Source organism: Stegastes partitus, unplaced genomic scaffold, assembly GCF_000690725.1.
Source record: "Stegastes partitus isolate 25-593 unplaced genomic scaffold, Stegastes_partitus-1.0.2 Scaffold546, whole genome shotgun sequence".
NCBI classification, from domain to species: domain Eukaryota; kingdom Metazoa; phylum Chordata; class Actinopteri; family Pomacentridae; genus Stegastes; species Stegastes partitus.
Window position 1 is genome coordinate 338,818 of NW_007578277.1, and position 20,639 is coordinate 359,456.

Genomic DNA, 20,639 nt, shown 5'->3' on the forward strand with positions numbered 1-20,639 from the left:
AAACATGTGGGAACATCATCGACAACATCATTTTAATCCCGTGGCATACAGTCCATGTTGTTTTCCTCACCATTCACAGCAATTCGGCTATTTTTAAAACCTAACATGTGCTGTGTTCTTATTCAGGAAAAGTGTGCCAAAAATATAACCAGAGAAGAGTTGTGAATGAGAAATCTAATGTGTGGCTCTCTTGCGAATCTTTTCAATTAAATGTGTGACACAGAGATGTCACCTTTTCCCCCAAAGAGACAGCTCTGCACAAGGATGTAAGTCAGCATCCAGGTTGTCTGGTGCAGATTACTGCAAGTGGCTCTTTTTGACTTGTTGTCCTCTCAGTCTCAGTTTTTATCAAAAATCTGAAAATGCATAGAAATTAATAATGCTTCAGAATCAATGTTGGTAATAATCATTGACACATTCCAGACTGTAAGAGGCAAAACATACTAATTTTCTCCTTTATGCTTACTAGATGGAAAAATAATTCATTATTTGTGGCATTTTTCTGATTACATAACAACAGTGGATTATTGTTTACAAAGCATGCATAATTATGCAAAATTAAACTCTAAGGTGTTATAATTGATTACTTTTATTGATTGCACCTTTTGTTTTCCTGCCATGACAGGTTAAAATGCCGGCAGTGGTCTGAATAGGAATGACATCCCCCCTAATTATGAAAAATAAGGGAGACTAAAGTGTTTTTTTTATTGTTTGTATGTTTGTTTGTTTTTTAAACAGTAGTTTCTAGCTGGACAAATTATCTCATTTAAATGCTTTGAGAAATTATTTTAGAAGATCATACATAACACCATTGAATATGTGGCTGCTTTGAACTATTTTGAGGAGCAGATGTGTGTTGCGCAGACTTTTTTCAAACAGAGCTGCTTTATTTGAACTTCTGTCTGGAATCCTACAGATGGCAGTCTATGAACCTTTGATAAATATGGCTTTAGTTTCCTTTTTTTTCTCCCCCCCTGGGTGCTGCTGTTTGGGACATGCCAGTCCCCTCACTATCACCGCAAATATGTAATATGTTGCACTGGCAGTGAACACAACAGAAGACTGTAAAACCAAAGGAATAAGCTTTGCAAATGTGGCGGTTGTTGCTACATATGTCATTACTGCAGGCAATAAACAGCTTGTGAGCGAATGCATCAGTAAGTGGCATATAAGTACATGTAAATTATATATTAAAGCTAATTATGTTTGATGTATTGCTTTGTGTTAGAGGTTTCCTGGTATGTCTTAAAACAGACGCTCATGACAACTATTAAACTGCATCAGAATACACTGACTACATCGTCATACAATTTTAATGGGAGGGCAGTTAATGTTCTTTAAAATGAAATATGAATCCATGTTTAAGAGGCAGCGTACAGGATTACTGCAGCCTATGTTGTTAACTTAATGCTCCGAGTTCACAGTGAGGGCAAATTGAATGTATATTGCAAATAATAATTGAACTGTATCAATGTATGGGAATTATTGTGCATCACATGACCCAATTCACATTCTATTAAGATGTATATGTAGAAATAAATAAACCTGTCTCGAGTGCAGGGTGATATGAATGAAAATAATAAAACAACAGGAAAACAAAAGTATTTAATTTGGTGTGTCATCTTTTATTTTGCATTAATTCATTCAGAAATTATACAGTTACGAAATGCAACATGAGTTGGGATAGTAACAGGGCAGGAATACGACCACAGAACCAGAAACACCTGCTTGCAAACTCAAAAACTTTTCTCTGTTCGAGTCTGTCCAGAGGTGACCCAGGTCGAAACCGAATCATGACAGTGATATTCTCAATCCTGCTGAAGGAACCAGGTCACCATGCAGCAGGAGTTCCTGTCACTCAAAAGACGCACAGAGTAAATATTTAGAAATGTGCTGATGCTTTTGGCCGACCGAGTCTTGCAGGGGGGACGAAGGGATGATCTGTTGTGCTGGAACAGAACTGGGGTTAAGGTGGGAATGGTGTTAAATAGTTCCACATTTGAAACAGAGAGCTAGTTCTGGCAGCAGTCATGTTTGCAGCTAATTGCCATCATCATATCAACATGTTGCATTACACTTGGCTGGCCTAATTATTTTTATTTTTTTTTACAGTAGGCCTTTAATTTGCAGCTTAAATGGGAATGACACCTGTTTGCGCGTATCAAGTTTTGAACAATGCCATTTTAGCCATTGGAATGGAATGAGCAGAAGTGCAAATCAAGTATAAAAAGAAACTTTAGAAGTTAAAGAGAATGTACATTAGAGTTTTTTTTATGTATTTAAAATACATATCATTCCTCCGATCTTCTCCTCACAGACGCTTTACAACATGCAACATTCTTCCAATCTTTTTTTTCAACAACATCTTGCACCTTCTAGTGACAAACAGGCTCATCCACACAGACAATACATTTGAATCAGTTCCTCCTAAAAGACTTCGCTGACACATAAAAAAAAAAAGTCTATTTGTGATCCACAAACAACAACTTTGACATCTTTCTCCTGAAACGTGGAAACAGTGATTGATTAAACAGGTATGTCAATGCCCTATTTCACCTTCACGTAACTCTTCCTGTTCAACGCTCCCTTTTTCTGTCATTCTTCGTCAGTCTGTCTCTACAACTTACATTCACGTGAGCAAATCCAGTACTTCGAGCAACATATGTACACTGCAGTAAACTGATTATTGCACTGAGATAATTATACATGTGATTTATTCAACATTGGTTAAAATGGATAATAAACCGTGGCAAATACCTTCACCTTTCATGATAACGTGAGTAGCATGTGTCCTACCTACCACTGTGTTTTTGTGATGGAAAAATAATGGAAAGTCATTTTACCCAGAACTGAGCTGACTGTATAGTTTGATTATTCGTTACCACAATACAACAAGAATGCCTCAAACAAAGCACTGTACAGTCCACTGAGCTATATATTTACATATTCCATGTGTCCCTTGTATGCCTGAAAATGTTCAAATCGCTTCCCATTTTTACTTGCATCTGACCAGCAAATATAGTAACGCATTAATAATGTTTAAAACTGACACTCCACTGAAAAATGTTTAACTGTAATAGTGACTGTGAAGGTATGTTTGTGGTAAAGAAGGTGTAAAAGTATGATATTTATTAAAAGTGAATTCAGATATCTTTGGTTATTTCGAGTCTTTGCACTTTTTGGTATGTAAAAAGCGTACAAGCCAGCAAAATGCAGTTTGTAAAAAGCTTGTTCTTGTCAGACCTTACTATGAATGCGAGTTATATAAAATACTAAAACTACCTCAATACAATATTTACCGTTGTCTAGAATCAGCAATCAAAGGCACAGAAAGGTAACTTGTGTCATAATAGCCTGATGAAACTTCATCAGGAAGTCTTTTACTGAGCGATCCAATGCCTCAAACGTCTATGAAAGTAATGCGTTAGTTAACATCCAGTGACACCCTCACAGGTCAGTGGAGACGGTGCTTCTCTTCACCCTCAGGCTCCCTCCCCAGCCACGGGGGCAGGTGTTGTAGGAGTGCAGGCCAGGTGATCGCAGGCCCGAGTCCTCAGACTCCACGGAGGCATCAGAGTCGGTTAGGGAGCGAGTGTTGTAGAGCCTCACAGGTGAGCAGATTCTCTGAGTTGGAGTGGGAGGAGGGCTGGTGAAAGTTGGAGACTGGGAGCCCAGTGCCCGTGACTGGAAGGGACTGATGGGTGGTTTATGACAGTCGTAGCCGTGGTGGGAATTTCCCAGAGGAGAGATGGGGAGGCTGTGACCGCTCAGTGCACCAGGGGAGGGGCTGTTTTTACGTTTGGCTGCATTGATGATATTTTTGGCCAAGAGGCGATGGTTGGCTTTAGAGTCTAGGTTGTTAACAATGGGGGACATGCAGCGACTGTCTTTGGGTGGAGAAACAGGAGAGGTGGCAGAGGATGTGTGCAGAGGTTTGGTGGCAGGGAAGGACAAACTAGTTTGAAAAGGTGCAGGAGACTGGGAACGTGAGCCCCATGGAGGAGATACAGGAGATGTGGCTGTAGATGTTTGGGAGGGCCTGGATGTGGAAATAAAGGCACTGGAGGACTGGGCATTCTGGCTCACAAATGGGGATTGACATCTTGATCCCCAAGGAGGAGAAGCAACTGTAGAAATTTGGGATGGTGGGGATGTAGGGATAGAGGAATGGGTGGAAGACTGAGTTTTGTGGCTGACCACTGGGGACTGGCATCTTGATCCCCAAGGAGGAGAGCATGGGGATGTGGCTGCAGATGTCTGGGAAGGTCTGGATGTAGAGAAGGAGGCAGCAGTGGAGGACTTGTTATTCTGGGTGACCATTGGGGACTGGCTTCTTACACCCCAAGGAGGAGAAAGTGGAGAAGAGATTTTAGAAGTTTGGGAAGGTTTGAAAGCAGGAGTGGAAGAAATAGTGGGGGACTGGCCGACCATTGGGGACTGACATCTTGAACCCCATGGAGAGGTGGCTGTAGGTGTTTGGGAGGGTCTGGATACGGAAGTGGAGTTAACAGTGGAAAACTGAATATTCTGACTGGCCATAGGGGACTGGCATCTTGTACTACTGGGAGAGGATACAGGAGAAGTGACTGATCGGATAGAGCTAGAGATGGTGGTGGAGGGGTGGCTGGTTTGGAGGTTGGATGTCCAGGTTCCAGTGGATGGACCTGCTGGGCTGCTGAAACGTCTGGCAAGGCTGGGGGTCCTGGTTGGTGTTGGTGTCTCACTGGGAATTTCAACAGGGGAGGATTCCTTTGATGTCTGTTGGACCATAAAAAACAGTATTTTTAAACTTGTGGAAACAACAACACATACATTTATATACTTCCTATACAGCATTATAAGAAATAAATCCAAACCTAAATGTTTTAATTTGACCTCAACAGGATGTTATGTTCATAAGCTACCAGCATTTTGTTGTTAAACTTTGTATGACAATCCCATAAGAATGATTTAACAATTCTAATAAGTGAATTTGTTTTGATAAGATAATATATCCCCAGTAGCATTCAGGTCATCTCTGTGTGTTCCCTCCTCCTATGTGTGTTCCTTCATTAAGCCTGGCTGCTAGGACACATAGGCCCAGTCTTTAGTGTCTCTCTCAGATTACTGTCATGTGGCCTTGTGAGGTGGTTAACCTTTACAGGGATATGAAATTACTTGACTGAAGTGAGGGCTGCATTCCATCTTATGCTTATGTTAATTAAGAACTAACTATCTCTGCTTGGGATAATATGAAAACTGTTTTTCGTAGTATAAACTGAACTCATAGGAACTTGTATAGTTCTAAGATGAAAATTTCAGGGCTTCTTTGTAAGAAACAAGGCCCTCATCAAAGATGATTTGTCTCAATGTCTGAGCCCCTCAACATCAACTGGACCAAAGTTCATGTCATAACCTCAACATACATAACTAAACTTCTTATGTAAGTGTGAAATATCTTGTAATGGAAAGGTTAAATAATTATTTTAGAGCTTGAAATGTCACAGACTTTGTTATGAAACAGATCTGCCCCCCATTGCATATCATCTGTGTACTTAACAGAGACTAGAGAATTTACTAGCATTTTTAAATGTTCACAGTGATTGCATAGAAGGCAGGAAAATGAAATAGCAAACACTTAAGAGTGAAATTAATGGCTGAAAGAGACCAGCCAAGTCAGAAAATAAGAAAAAGGAGAAAGAGTTCACTACAGAGTGTTAGAATAAAGCTTTAATCAGGGAAGGACAGATTCAGTCATACACAAAAACAGACAGGATAACAGCAGAAAAGAGCAGTAAGTCAAGGTGTAAGAGAAGAAACAGAGACAAACCCTGTCGTGTGAAACAACAGGGATTGGCAAGTTAGGAAAACAATGTATTTGTAGGTCCATAGTACAAATTTGAATGCCACAGGCAGATTTGAGACACCAAAGGATCTGAGCACACACCATATATTTAGGTAGAACATGCTGCAAAGCGCAGTAAATTACCCTAAAGACATAAAGACATAAAAGGAGTTCTCTTGCTGCAACTTTCCCGTCAGTGAGCAGCATTAAATTGCAAATCGTAGATCATAAAGCAGATGCTAGACCATCTGTTAAAGTGCTTTGTGAAGCAGCATCACCCTGGTGCCCAGTGGAAAAAGCGTGAGGTTGTTTCTCATCATATTTTTAAATGTACTGAAAATGGAAGTTTTTGAGTGCTGATGTGCTTAGCGGCTTTGGGAATGACATCTGATTTTGATTACACCAAGGCACAGTTTTTTTTTATTTTCTATGGATGATTATTGGATAACTGGGAAAATAGGCCATTGTATATTTTCTGAAAAATGCAATGCGCTCCCTTAGAAACTCTTATAAGATACAGAGAAGTTCTGGCCCTAGCTGATACTACTAGGTAGTGTATCTTCCATTTTATGTTAAATTACAGATTACGATATTTCAAGATTTTGCTCTTTTATATATATATTTCTACAATGCAAAAGACAAAGAGGCACAAGAAAAGAAGAAAAAGAAGGCACAGAATAAACAAAAAGTGCAGAAAACTGTGACTTTTAGCCCTATCAAAATCTGTTTCACATTTATCACTGTGTGTTTCATCACTGCAAAATCCCTCTGATGTAAACAAACTTTCTAAAAATGGTACAGAGAGGGTCTCCACACCTGTGGGGCAATCCCTGCCTTCTTGGCAGAAAATGTGGGCCTCGGTGCTTTTACTCCTGACCGAGGAGAGGACACTCGCTCTGGAGAAAAGGCAGACATTGGAGAACTGATCCTTGGATGTCCAGGGGCTGGACTGGATGGATACTCTGGTCCTCCTGTGGGGCTGAGAGGCAGCTGAGGAGACATGCACTGGAAGTGTGAGGGGGGGCTGGTTGGTAAGGAAGTCTGTCTTGAGAAAGTTTGGGGGGCCATTAGGTTCTTGGCCTGTGGTGCTCCTCTGGGAAGGGTACTGATGGGGTCCTTGACGGGGTTTAGGATGAAGAGAGAAGAGCTGAGCTGGTATGGGCGGTGCCTTGACAAGTCCATCTCAATCTTGGAGCATCCGTTCTCTAAAGGCGGAGGCTCGGGAACTGGCTCCGGTGCTGCAGCTCTCGGCCTCGGTTTTTGCTTCACTGCCTGTTGGGCCTTTAGATTCTGTGAAAGCTGAGCACTGATGTCAGAGTTTTTAGCAATGGCCTTGACCCTACCAGGCATGTTTGATGGATAAACCCAGGATGGTGGCAGAGACATTGTGGGAGAAGGAGACCTAATTTGTCCTGGATTCTGATTCTCAACAACGTATTTTTCCATCCTTGACTGACGCTTGGCAAACAGCTCAGCCCCTTTTCCTGACACATTGGTAAGGGTCTGCTCTGGCCGGTGCTCTGCCCTCGGTCGGGTCCTCGAGCTCTTGAGACAAGAAGCCCACTCTGGAGCTCTTGCTCCTTCCGCCTTTACCTCTTCCTTGGCAAGGAAGTTGGAGGCCTCTGCACCCAGAGCCAGTAGCTCTTCTTCGGACTGTGGCTCAGGCACAGACTTGAGTCCATGTTTCTTCCTTTCATCTGCCCCCTGCACCAAAGACAGCAGCTCAGGGTTCGGAGCTAAGATTGGCTTCTCTTTGAATGTGAACATTGACTTTTTATTTGCCCTCTTGGCAGCACTCTCCTCCAGTATGCCTGTTTTGATTGGTGTTGCCACATTCCTCTCCCCGGCAGGAGGAGGAATAAAGGTGGAGGGCTTTGGGGCTGTTGGAGGGCCATAGTGGGGCATAGGTGGGTACTGAGAACCAGGGAAATGGGATGGTGGAGGAGAGGAAGGGGACATGACAGGAGACATCGGAGGTGGACTTGAGTAGTACGTCTGAGGGGGTTGGTTTGTGAATGCTGGTAGAGGAGGTGTGGGATATGATGGAGGGGGAGGTGGAGGTGAGGCCACAGCAGGTTGGGGTACAGTGAAAGCAGGTAGAGGAGGGGTGGAGTAAGAAGGAGGAGGTGGCATGTCCATGACAGGACTGCCTGCCTCTGGAGATTGCACTGTTGGCGGTGAGAAAAAGGGCCTGGCAGTTCTGTTGGTGATGGAGGCCGACTGCTTGGATGTGGATAAAGATGCTCTCTCAGGTCCAGAGGTACTGTGACAGCCATTAAGAAGCTTTGCGGCAGGAACTGGCCCCGTGTGGCCCCCATTTATCTCTACTTCCCTTTCAGCATGTCCCATCATGACTGGATCAGTGTGATTACTTCCTGGGGGATGCCTGACGCTGTCCGCTAGCTCCTCGTGGATTTCATCCCTTATTTCTTCCTCTTCCTCCTGCTCTTCCTTGACAGGGAGGAAATGTCTCTCCTGGATAACATTGCCCTCCATGTCTTCCTCTTTGTGGAAATCTCTACCTGGTGCGTCCATGATATCGCCTACTGAATGTACCCCTACTGGTGGTGAGAAGAGTGGCTTGGTAGTGTTATTCTTAAAGTTCAGGTCTCTATCCTTTTCCTCACTGCTTTTCTCTGCCCATGTTAGTTTGTTGGATGAGGCGTTGGTTTTCACATCCTCAGCTTTGTCCTCATCTGACCTCTCGCCACAGCTTTGGAGCGTGAAGGCATTGACTCTCTGCTTGCGGCGGTTGAAGAGCTGCACACCCCTGGAGCTGGAGTTGGAAGGGATGGTGAGCTGAGCGGCAATGATCTGACTCCTGACACGAGCCTCCTTAAGCTCCTTCTCAGATAAACTGGCACTCCTGGTCAGATCTGAATTGAAACAGACAGGGAGACAGAGGACAGACAGTTCAATGAGAGCAACAAGGGAGTTTGTCTTTTCATCTCACTGAGATGTCTGATAAATGATAAAAGGGGCTCAAACTTTGGCAGACTTGGCAATGTGCCTCTTTGCAAAGACAACTCCCTCAACATCTAATTAAAGCTTACCAAACCGCTTTTATGTACAAATAGAGTGAACCAGCAAGGACAAATTTTTAACAAGTCTGGGATTGAATATTCTCTTTAAAAGCCACATAATTGTTTGTGCACCATATGGTTTTGATTGTTCTTTGCCGTACTTTTTATTCCAGCCAATCTAGCGAGAAAAATAAGGCTTTGTGGACATTTGACTCAGCAGACCAAAGAGTTAGACAATGAGCTAACAGACGTAGGCGGAGAAACATTTGAAATAAACATGCTAATAAAGAGACACAGCTTGTTGTGTAAAGTTAATAAAAAAATCTGGGTCAAGGTCTGCTACGGCGCCAAAATAAATTCCTGTCAGTCAGTGTATTACACTGATTCTGCAGTTTTGCTGATTACTTTGAAATTATGAGATGAAACATGTCTATGGTAAAACTGATAGTTTGTTTTTTGAGCTTAAGAGCTCCCTTCCAGGCAATGGAGCTATTTCCTCTGCCATCTGCAGTAGTCCCTCCCTGAGCATTCCTCCACTGCTGAGAAAACTCCCTGCCTGTGCTTCCAGCATGCCTTTGGTTTCTCTCTGTAGTTAATTTGTGCAATACTGCAGCTCAAACCCTTAATAGACCATTTTTTACAATCTACAGCTTCCAAAAATGTCATTTCTTCACTGCTGTCTATAAACATACTATACAATCAAGTGTTCCCTTCTTAAATATAGCGACTACATCATGCTTCAAAGTTCACGAGAGGAAAATCAAAGCAGCCTCTTTGCTTTTTTTTCAAAGAACCTAAATAAAATCCTGCAGTCAGAGAGTCTTTGATGGACATTTTCGAGGAAAATAAGTCGCTATGGTGACACATCTGGTAGATTATTCATCTAATTCATGTTACCCTGACTGATGGAAGATAGTTAATGTCCCTGTAGGATTTTTCTCAGACAGCTGGCATGGCCATGACTCTATATTCATTTCATAAGGTGATGGATCCAGACAGCTACATTATTTGATGTAATTATGTGCCAATCACAATAATTATGTGTAAATCAATCACTTGTAAAGCTGTCCTATAGAGCTGATTGTGCATGCAGTTTTTCCTGGCACAGTGTATGAAGCTAACATGATCATTCCCCCAGTAAGAAGGAATCATATGCATCTGTCATTGATTGTACAGACTTTAAGTCTGCCTTCACAGTAATTGAATTAACTCTTTGTGAGGCACCCTTCAGTTCCTTTTACATAAATTCAGCTCAAGTTCAAGGGCAGGACATCTCATTATTATCTTATTGTTGACATATAAAACATGCAGTCTGGGGTCAATTCTTATTATAAAAAGTGCAGCATATTTATATATACAATATTACACCCTACGTTGATGACATTGGATATACCTGCAAAGAAACGCATGAGTATGTCAGATCAGTCAACCTGACACCCAACAGAGATATATGAACCACATTACATATTTGTGGCAGTATAACAAGGATAAAAGCATTATCCCACTGCCCTTTAAACAAGCACCGTTATTGGCACGAGCATAAATCACCTTCTTTAATAGACTACAGCAGAGAAATGAACAAACCTATCACACAGGTACTTACTGCACAGTCAGTGCTTTTTATCAAAGTTGTCAATATGAGGGGGAGCACCACCACAGGTCCCAATGAAGACTTTTATTAGCTGTTTACTGTTAATAATTCATGCTACCTGAATGGACCCGAGCAGTGGAGCTTGAAATGAAATGTCCTCACCGTAAACATCTAACTTGAGTTGCAGCCAGATTGGTTATCAAGTAACATGCAGGTGCAAATCCCATCAGAGACCGAAATATAAGTCGCACTTTGTACCGAATGTGGAGTTTTGATCAGATTTTTTTCACTCATCAGCATCAGATCATCAAAGTTTTCAGTTCATTTGATAGTTATTTAGAGAATTTTAAATGTTATCTTACAGGATGATGTGAACGTGAGAATAAATCTGACTTGAATTTAAAGTCACAGTGCAGATAACAAATCACAGATCACATGATGAACTGATTGCACATAAAGCTCAGTGGACTTTCTTCACAACTTTTTCAGCTATGAGGAAAAACTAACATGACGTTTATGGACAGTAGCCGGTGTCTTCTGTTCTAAAAACAACGCAGTGCCACTAAGTCATATTTCTTAACAAAGCTGAAAAGCACAAGCTGCTTCTCAGTTACAATTCCAGACTATAAAACATCAATACTCAAGTTTTCTGAAAGTTTGCTTGTAGCTCTGGCTCCACTTGAGCGCCTGGTCCCTTACCTTTTTCGTGTCAAAACTCAGAGCTCCGCTGTTTTGTTGTACTTCCACCAGAGTTTTCAATTTAACTGCGTCTGATAGCTTCACACCCCCTTTCTGGAGCGAGACGCAGGATCAGATTTCTTTTTCCTGCATAGTCCGGCACACAGACGAACAGGGAGGGAGGGAGGGAGGGAGGGGGTCTGTAGCTGGAGGCTGCGCTGTCTGTCAGTCAGCCTCCAGCTTTCTTTCACTTTTTTTTTTTTTTTTTTTTCAGATCTGCACCCACAACCTCCACAGGCTTTTGACTAATTATAAAAACTGAGACGTGCCTCTGAGAACAAAAGCTCAGTGCTGCTCTTGAGAAAGTATTGATGCAGCAGCAGCACCAGCAGCAGCAGCTGTAAAGAGACTACACTTTGTTTTGACAGTTCTGGAGTGGTGTCCAATCAATGGTAAGTATTGAGCAGCTTATCTCTGTCTAATGTCTTGTGGTGGCGGGGAAGCATCTGACCCTTGTTACAGCCTTTGAAGTGCAACCCAGAGATACTCCAGCCTATGTTTATATGGATTAGACCACTGAGACTCCAGATCTCCAACACCTGACCCCTGCTGCCCTGTATGTCAGCTGGGATATCGCAATGTGTGTCTATTGTGCACTCTCTCCAACCAAGTGTCTGCCCTCTTTGAACCCTCCGGGCCCTGAACTCCAACCTGCAAGGGCAGCAGAGGAATTTCCTGTCCTCTAGCGGAGACAAAACCCAGTCCGCCGCACTGATGCAACAGCCTCTACATCATATTTTCTACCACCTACTTTCTCTGCCTCATCTTTCTGCCCCCCTGTCCCATCCCCTCGGCTGTGCGTGGGTGCGAGCAGACAGGAAAACTTCCCCCTCAGCTGCGGGATTTAAGTCAGGGGGCCAGCCCTGCATTTGTGTATCAAAGGTCAGATTACCCTGTCGGATGTTATCTTTCTCTGGGTGACGGCTGCGGGGTGAGCGGGATGACAGCACCGGCCCCCGTGGGTGATGTGTGAAGCGGTATGGAAAGACAAGGATTAACAGAGGTCCTGGGATCTCACCAGACCGACTGTGACCTCAGCTCTCGGTGGATCCCATGGGATAAATAAAAGCCCAGCAACAGAGGTGGAAACCAAGCTCCGCTGCTCATATTGTTACTTTTGCGAAAGGTCTCCGCAGAGGAGTAGTCGACCCCAGTCGGAGCCTTTGTGTTGTTTTTGGTGATCTGTGTTCCATTCGAGGAAACTAATTAGTGAGTAATGAGTGATGGGAAGGGTGTTGGAAGCACAGAGGCCGTAGATCTCTATCAGGTACAATTATTGGGTGGCCATGACCTTTCTGTTACAATGCACAATGTGTTTTTACTCACTTTGAATTGTGCATCAAACCCACTCGTCGCCGCCCAGAGGTAGTTATCCATCCAACACTGTCCACATTGTAATTTAACAACAGGTTTTGGTGTTATTATGATGTGTGAACTTTTTTTTTGCATTTTCCTGGGAGTTGACAGCTGTGAAAGTAAAAAAAAAAAAAAAAAGAAAAGAAAAGAAAAAACAGAAGAGCCTAAAAAAAAAGTTTCCAAACAGCTTTTCCCACAAGTTAGTCATCGTCAGCGGCTGTGTTGTATATTAAGACGCCCCTTTAGCAGTGATGCATGATTGCATTTCCATTGCTGCTTCGGCAGACTGTATTTTTATGGCATGGAAACAGATGTTTCAGGGAGCATTTCACTGTGTCAGGTTGCACTGATGAGTCTGGGCTGCCTGTTTTCTCGATGTGCTGTCTGCCCTTCTCAGCAGTAGATTTCTCTGCTATAATGATATACTGTAGCCACAGTGTAGCAGTGAAGCAACGTACAGCAAACAAACCTCTGGAAACGGATTTACAGCTACAAATCTTTGTCATGAAGTAACAATACACTTGCCTGCTGCGGCTCAAACATCCCAAATAAGGAGCGAAAATGCCAAATAAACAAACACTTACTTGTTTTCCGGCTCATGTGTTCTTCCGTCTTCTCCCATGATGCATTGTAGTCTGTCCCGGGGGTGTGCATGTCTTGCGTGAGCTGTAGAGGTTTTCTCAATCCACCTGGACTCCAGCTCACCCCTCTCCTGATAGACGTATGTCCCTTCTCCATTGCTACCCACAAAAGGACGCCTCTGTTTCAGTCTGTCCTGCTAAGATGAAGCCGTCAGTCCGTTTGGAAGGTGGAAGTTTTACTCCTTACTGGCGGCCAGTGAATAAAGAAAACACACAAAAACAGAAAGTAGTAGCTCAGCGTTCCAGGTTGCTGCTTCCAGTCGTAGATCCACTTTCAACAGTAATCCTTCCAAATGTTGTCCTGCAGACAGCCGAAGTTTTGACGGAAGAAGTGTGCTCCTGCTTTGGTCTTCATGAAATGTTGCTCTCTGTCTAACAGGACCTCCCAGGAGGGTCAGCTCCAATGTGTCTTGGATGAGTTCCCATGGACAAACGCCACGAAAATTGCACAAGTTTGTTGTGCTCTGTTAAAAACCTGGCATAGAGTGCTAAGAAATAGTCCAGTTGTCTCTATGTGCATCTCTCTAATACTCCTTCCTTCTTTCCCAGATGTTGCTCTTCCTCCTTTTCTATTTTGGTCACCAAAACATGCTTTTTGTCTGCATCCCAACCTCAGCAGCCCGCAGATGACTTTTCTTTCGGAGAAAAGGATCTGCCCTTTATCTTGGAGATCATAACTCTACGGTGACGTGAAGGGGAACTGTGTATATGGTAGCTTCCTGCTGTTAGGTGCATGCGAGGAATAACATTTCACTCTGGAAAGGTCATTCCAGCGACTGGTTTGTATTCAGTGTTCAAAAGCATTCAATTAGAGTTCCTCTATTCCGAGGTCCTGTGTTATTTCTCATACATTAAAGCCAGATACAGTCTCTGAAAGCAAGATAATCGATTCCTTTCTTCTGCTTTTTTTTCAGGAAACCGCGACTGGGAGGGAAAGTTTTTATTTCTTTTGGTGGTAGTCTTGAATAATACTAAAATGTATCAGCACACTGCAGCAATGGATTCGTCATGAATTAAGTAATTCTGTGGTCAACAGCTTCACAACTGAACCATGTAGAAAAAGATTTGATGTGTGGGTTCTGTTTGTTCAACCAGTCAGCCAAAAAAAATACTGCTTAATGTGCTGGTGAATGCACTTTAATCACTCTCCGTGTTCATTTTCTCCCCAGAAGGACCTGCAAAACAAAGAAGCGCAGGTTAAAATGCAATTATGTAAAAGTCAAAAGCATTTGAATGAACTTTTCTTTAATTGTGTTATGCAAATATGACATTTACAAAGACAAAAGCAAGATGTTCCCTCTGCCTATAACTTCTCCATCATTGCTCTGTGAGTAATGGAGTTTGAACCCACTGCTTTGTGCAGGATTTAAAGTATTATCTCTGATGGTTTCAAGAAAAGTGGTACAAAAGGCCTGACCTTTCATGTCGACAGAGAGTCTGCTGTTTTTATAGAGTTTTGAGAATGTGGGCTGAAGAATGTTTTAATATACTCTGCTTGGCTCATCTAACACTTTAGATGAACATCGGTTTACTTCCAGGAAACATAAATCTCAACTAATGTCCACTTTTGAGACAAAGATAAATATCAGACTTCTCCCTTTGAACTGTAGTCGGACTAAAAGGGTGGAGAAGGAAATGAGAAGCCTTTATATAAGTGTGATAAAGTCAGTGTTGTGTCCAACAAAGTGTTCACGGTGTTGGAAATCTGTAGTAAACCTGCCAAAAGATTTCCATTTATCTCTGTCTGCGATGTGATACAGTATGATGAGAGGAGAGATTGAGAGATTTGAGATTTCCATGAAGCAGGAGACAAACATGAACGTCCTACAGTCACCCCTCCTCTTATCCTGCAAAGTATTTCATTAGATCAAGAGTGTCATGTTCCCCCTTCAAAGCCAATAAGAGCTACTGGCAAAGTTTGTAATGATAAACCAGTGTTTGCACATCCTTGTCCTTGATCAGACTTGCCTCTCCTTGAAGCTGATCGGGGTTGCGATTGTTTTCGCTTGTGAGTCACTACTAGAGCACTCGGCAGTGGGAGAGCTGCGCACATAATCATTATTTTCGAATGCCGTTTCAAACATTCCTCAGAGGCATGGCAATCACGCTCACATTCATCTTTTCCTCAGGTGTGCAAGCGCCGGTTGCATCCCTTGAAGAGACACTCGATGAAGCAACGGCCATGGCAACACGTAGAAGGACGTTCTCATTGGTCCCCGAACACAATCGACCCAAACAAAAAAAACACTGCACCACCAAAAGATAAAAACCCCGCACAATAAGAGAAGGCTAGTGTTGTTTAGACAATAGCTCTTTGATTCCCCCAGATGCGCGATCCGTGTTTGGATCCGTCTCATTTGGAAACTAACATCGGCTTTTATAGATTTGTCCTCGCCGTGTTGTTTTGCCACAGTGGGTTTTATGATATTTCCTTCAGTTGTCGTCGTTGTGCCAAAATTTCATGTTTACTGTAATCAGTGAGAACAGAGGTGAACACATGTCGAGGACGTGTCCTCCCGCCGCTGTAGCAGATTGATTAAAATATGGTTTGATTTCCATCTTTGATCCAATCTCCAAATATTTATTAAGCGCCAGACACAGAACAGATGTAGAATACTCCAAACTGACAGCAGCAGAGATGCAGATTTGACTCTGGGTCAGTAAAACAAAACACCAACATATGGAGTGTTGAAATCTGCATCTGCCACAATCTTTTTTATTCCTTTTTTTTTTTTCATCCCAGCTTGTTAATTTGCAGCTTGGGTGTTGTATTTCTTCCCAACTAACTCGTGATATCGACTTCACTCCAACTCTTATCTGCTCGCCAAACCTGATGGTCTGATGTCATTTCCATCAACACCCTGTCTCCAGTCACCTTGAAGTGCATAAAGTATTTTACTCTTGGCTTCTAGTTTTCCAGTGCCACCCTTTAACCTTGATCAGGATCAAGAATCTAATTTACAATTTGGCCCCCAGGTCACCTCAGCGTGTAACCACAGAGTCCCTGTGCATGGTCAACGTCTCTCTGCAGCATGTCTCGCACGCTGATGACGCACAAAAGAAATTGCTTTGGCAGCCTCGCAAACTGTAATCATTCATTTGTCCCTCATGGCAGTTGTCTTGTACATTTATTACACATCTGCGTCAACAGCCAGCTTGTAGAGAGCATGTCAGCCACCTAATAACTCATATTCTGCATGCGTTTTCACCTCAGGTATGACATCTGTACATCATCAGTTGCTCTGGGCGCACATGTGCTGAGGTGAGTGTGGATGTCGAGTGAGCGTGCATTCCACCTACTGTAAAGACTCGAAGGTGTATCAGTTACTGAGCTCATAATGAGGCATCTGGTCACAACGTCGACTGGCGAGCCTTTATGATTGAATCCCTCCGGGGGGCAAATCTGCTGCTGCTGTGCGTCTGCTATCTTTCGCCTCTTTGTTTTTTTTTTTTATGCTTGGATCCTTTACAGTTTGGCATGCGCAGATCATTCAGCTGCAAATGCTAAAGGCTTCAGCAGGGCCCTTTGCTCCCTGCTCAGACAAAGAGCCATTCAAGGGCCCTTTGCTGCGCTACGAAATAATTTGGAGTAGTGCTCCAAAAATGGGCATTCCTGCTTCATAATTCCTCAGGAGGCTGCGATAGTTGACATGCCTCGGCTTGTGCGGGCCGATGAGTGACATCTAAAACACCGCGAGGCACCGTCTCCAATGAGACTCGCAAATGTCTCTCCCTGTTTGTCTTTGCTTTTTTAAAAGGGATTTCTGTGAGTGCACTCATAAATCATGCAGTGGAAAACCTTGTAATGAAGTGTCTGCCTTGTGTGTTGCGGCTCATCCTGCTCTCGTAGTCACAGGTGGAGAACTTCAAGAGGCAGAGATAAATACTTGAAGTAGGTGCGTATGATCCTGCGCCAGGAGGGATGAACCTTCCAAAACAATCAGAGTCATAATCTGAAAACTGTTACACATCAAAGACAGAGAGCGCCGGCACTTTTTAAAAAATGTAAAACGTGTTATCAATACTGCAAGGATTATTTGTTGAACGGTATTGACTTAGTCTGCTCACCTGAAGACATTCTACAAAGCAGCTTCAAAGCATCTTCGGTCACGGCAAAAGTAAAAGGGTATCATTTACTAATATATATATACTGTATTGTAACACGTAGCAGAACAGAACAAAACCCCCCGTTGTTCCCCCTGTAAAGCAGTTAATGGGCCTCACCTGTTGTGTTAACAGGAAGCAATTACTTATATATGTAAGTCAATACAGTCTCCAGCCAGGACTTTAATTGGATACACCTTCTAATGTTACACAGTGCACAACAAGTCTATAACCTGGCTACACAGCAGGCTCCACACAGTCAGGACAATAGGCCTGGATATCAGTGACCACAGTGTTAATGCACTCAGCCAAAAAAAGAAAAAAAAACCCACCCCTCTGCAAGCCTGCACCGAGGGAAAAACAGCAGCCACAGATGTTTGTCATCTACTCAAACAAAAGACTTTCAAAGTTTCCCTCCTCTGTTGCACACTGCGTTCCCCGTTCTGCCTCTTTCTTTCTCTTTTGCGAAACAAAGATTGCGTCTTACCCTGTATAGATAAACATAATAGGCTGCAGGTGACAAGAATCTGCAGAGTTTCGCGGCCACAGATGGGGATCCCACGACTCCTTTCTTGTTTGGTGAATGCCGCTCACCTGTACTCCGGTGGGTCTGGCCGTGTGAAGCAGCCAGGGTGTGTACTGCCCCTTTTCAGTTCCTACAACTCTGCACACACACCTCCCCCTTTTTTTTTTTTTTTTTTGTACCTCTCCCCTCTCTCTCTCTCTCTCTTCCTCCCCTCCCTCTCCGTCTCTCGCTCAGACGAAGGATGGGGTTGGGAGGGGGGTCAGTTGGAACACAGAAGGCTCTTTGTCTGGGATCTTTTCATATGGTTTCCTTCAAGCTTGCATACTGAACACATTATGCTATAATATATTTTCATATTCAACACAGGGACGTGGAGGCCCCACTCTGTTCTCTCCCCCGCTTCTTGACCCATTTTCCCGCCACTGGGCAGAAAAAAAATCCAAATAAAGAGAGAAAAGTATGCGAGAAAAATGTAACGCCGAGCTCCTGCAGAATTTGTTGATGCAGTTCTTCGGTGTTTTGGAATAACAAAGCTCGGAGAATGATTTCCTCTTGAGAAACACTGCATATGAAGACCCTGCAGAGCTTTTTAGCATGTGTTCAAGCTGCTCAGGACGGTAACTCAAGAGCCTTTACAGTAATATTTGATGTACAGTAGAAGCTTTTCTGCAGGGATGTTAATCTTGATATTATAGTCCTCGCTAATATCGCCAAAGATTGACACTGAAAAGATCCCACAGGTGCCATAAAATGTCAGGAACATCTGCTTCACTCTATAGTGTCCGGGGCTTAAGATGATTAGATATTTAGATTGATGGGTCTGCAGCCCTGCTTAGAGATACTTGGATTCCTTTCTCTAATCTTTAACATCTTTGGTACTGAAACCTGAAGGCCCTCAGTGACTGGTTGTGGATACTGGACGTACAGCGGAGCCTGCATGCCTGAGTCGTATGCTGAAAAAAAAAATGTATCTTGAACAGCTGCCAGGCTTTAGGAGCGACATCTTAATCACCCTTCAGCCATAGGACAAACTAACTTTATTTAATAGCGCAGTTATTCTCCTTGTGGTTTACCACTCTTTCCAAAAAAAAAAAAAAAACGCAGGTCACACAGAGTTTCCCTCCAGATCAGTTTGGACCCATAAAAACCGCTCCAGCATCTTTTGTGATTCTGGAAGTGTCTTCGTTGGTGATTCTGGTGTGACATGTTTGTCTGAACTTTACTTTTCACCACCTTTTTTTCCTCACCTGATGGATGATCCTGTCAAGCGGCTCTGACGATCCATCACCCCAAGGCTGCTTTCAGGAACGTCTCGGTGCTGCCACTTCTCCTCCTTCAACACTCCCTTTTCCTCCTGCCTCCATCCTCCTCCTCTACATCCTTCTGTCATTTTCCTCACAGATCCGTCACCCCAGATTGATTTTTCTTTTTTTCCTTTTGTTATAATTCCAACTTGAGGCAGCTTATTCCCATTCTCTCCCCTCCTCCTTTCTCTCTCTTCACCACCGTTACCTCGTGCTCTCTCCTTTGACCCAACCTCTCCTGACATGTTTATATGTGTGAGACCCCATGTAGCGGAGGAGACCAGCCATTAGCTGCTTTGTCTGGCTTTCTTTCTTCTCCCTCTTTTGCCTTTGCAGCGGCCTGCTCGCCTCAGCTCTTCTGAAGGGCAGCTGTGTGTGTGTGTGGGAGCTGAGGGGAAATGTTAGAGCGCATTCCTTCAGCAGAGGGGCATTCGCTGCAAACCGAGCGTCCTGGAATTTCCTAAGTGATCTGGTTTGTATTGCCTCTCAAGTTGGACTCATCTACAGAAGTTATTAGAGAGCGTTTGCTCTATAGGCCTGAACTGATTAGGATCACGCACAGGCCTCCTCTTTGCTTGCTCGCTCGCCATACCAACCCTCAGTACATCCCTCTGGATGTAATAGGATACAGGCACAGGGCTGTTCAAAGGCAAAGCTTCAGTATAAACACAGAGAAAAGGCGCAGGGAGAAAGAGAGAGATCACTCGGTGCTTGTTTGGATGGGTAGATGTTACTCGGTGATTGTGAAGTACAACTCAGTGGAGCTCACGGTGCGCTCCGGAGTCGATACTAATTTGGCTGATTGAGGGTACGGTATGTATGTAAGGCTAATTCGGTTAAGGCGCACACATGGTTCAGCGCCGCCTCTGTTTATTTTCACTCAATGAGACATCTGTATTTCTCATAAACTACCTCAGAGGGTGTTGTGGTCTGAAGCAGAGATGAGAAAAGCCTGGTAGAATCAGGGTGTGTCCACTTGCGGTCGGATGATGTATACTACTGTATGGCCGCATTTTGAAAGAGACAGTCCGATTTGCTTTTGCAGTATCAGCCCATTGTAGTCCCCTAATACGCTGCGCTGATTTCACAATTAAAGTGCACGCAAGCTTGGATGCCAGCCTGGCGCCTTCCTAAACGTTAAAGTTCACACAAAGTTTCCAAATCCAATATGTACACTAAATGGCACGAGTCCCACTTCGACATACTTGTGTGGTTTAAATTGCTTCCACAGACTGGGCAGGGCATCTGAGTCGCTAGAGGACCCCGGAGTACTATTTTGTTGTTGTTTGTGTGTGTCTGCGAGTGTGTGTGTTCATGTATGAAGTGTACGTGTGCGCAGACTTGGACCCAAAGCACCATAAGCATATGTTGGGAGCCCCGGTGCACTAATACAAAGACTGAGCCCAGACCACAATCAGCTGGCTCCGTCTGCCTGTCTGGATAATGTCGAAATCACACAGAGCCAACGGTGCTATTTACACACTACAGAAAAAAAAACAACAACAAAAAAAAAACTGAATCAGCTATATGGC

General features: G+C 43.5%; 1 protein-coding gene across 1 annotated transcript; it reads right to left on the minus strand.

Annotated features, from left to right (window-relative positions):
* Positions 1 to 1,604: 1,604 nt before the first annotated feature.
* On the minus strand, positions 1,605 to 17,895 carry synpo (synaptopodin). The gene is made up of 4 exons (XM_008288202.1): positions 17,765 to 17,895; positions 13,117 to 14,348; positions 6,641 to 8,700; positions 1,605 to 4,758 (listed from the first exon to the last, which is right to left on the minus strand). The coding sequence occupies exons 2-4, from the start codon at positions 13,268 to 13,270 to the stop codon at positions 3,448 to 3,450; spliced, it is 3,525 nt and encodes a 1,174-aa protein (XP_008286424.1). The 5' UTR covers positions 13,271 to 14,348; positions 17,765 to 17,895; the 3' UTR covers positions 1,605 to 3,447.
* Positions 17,896 to 20,639: the final 2,744 nt, after the last annotated feature.

Excerpts from the sequence above, each read along its gene's own strand:
- synpo (XM_008288202.1), bottom strand. The coding sequence starts at position 13,270 with ATGGAGAAGGGACATACGTCTATCAGGAGAGGGGTGAGCTGGAGTCCA. Across the intron at positions 8,701-13,116 it reads ACACATGAGCCGGAAAACAA|ATCTGACCAGGAGTGCCAGT; the intron begins GTAAGTGTTTGT and ends GTTTCAATTCAG. Across the intron at positions 4,759-6,640 it reads AGGCAGGGATTGCCCCACAG|ACATCAAAGGAATCCTCCCC; the intron begins GTGTGGAGACCC and ends ATGGTCCAACAG.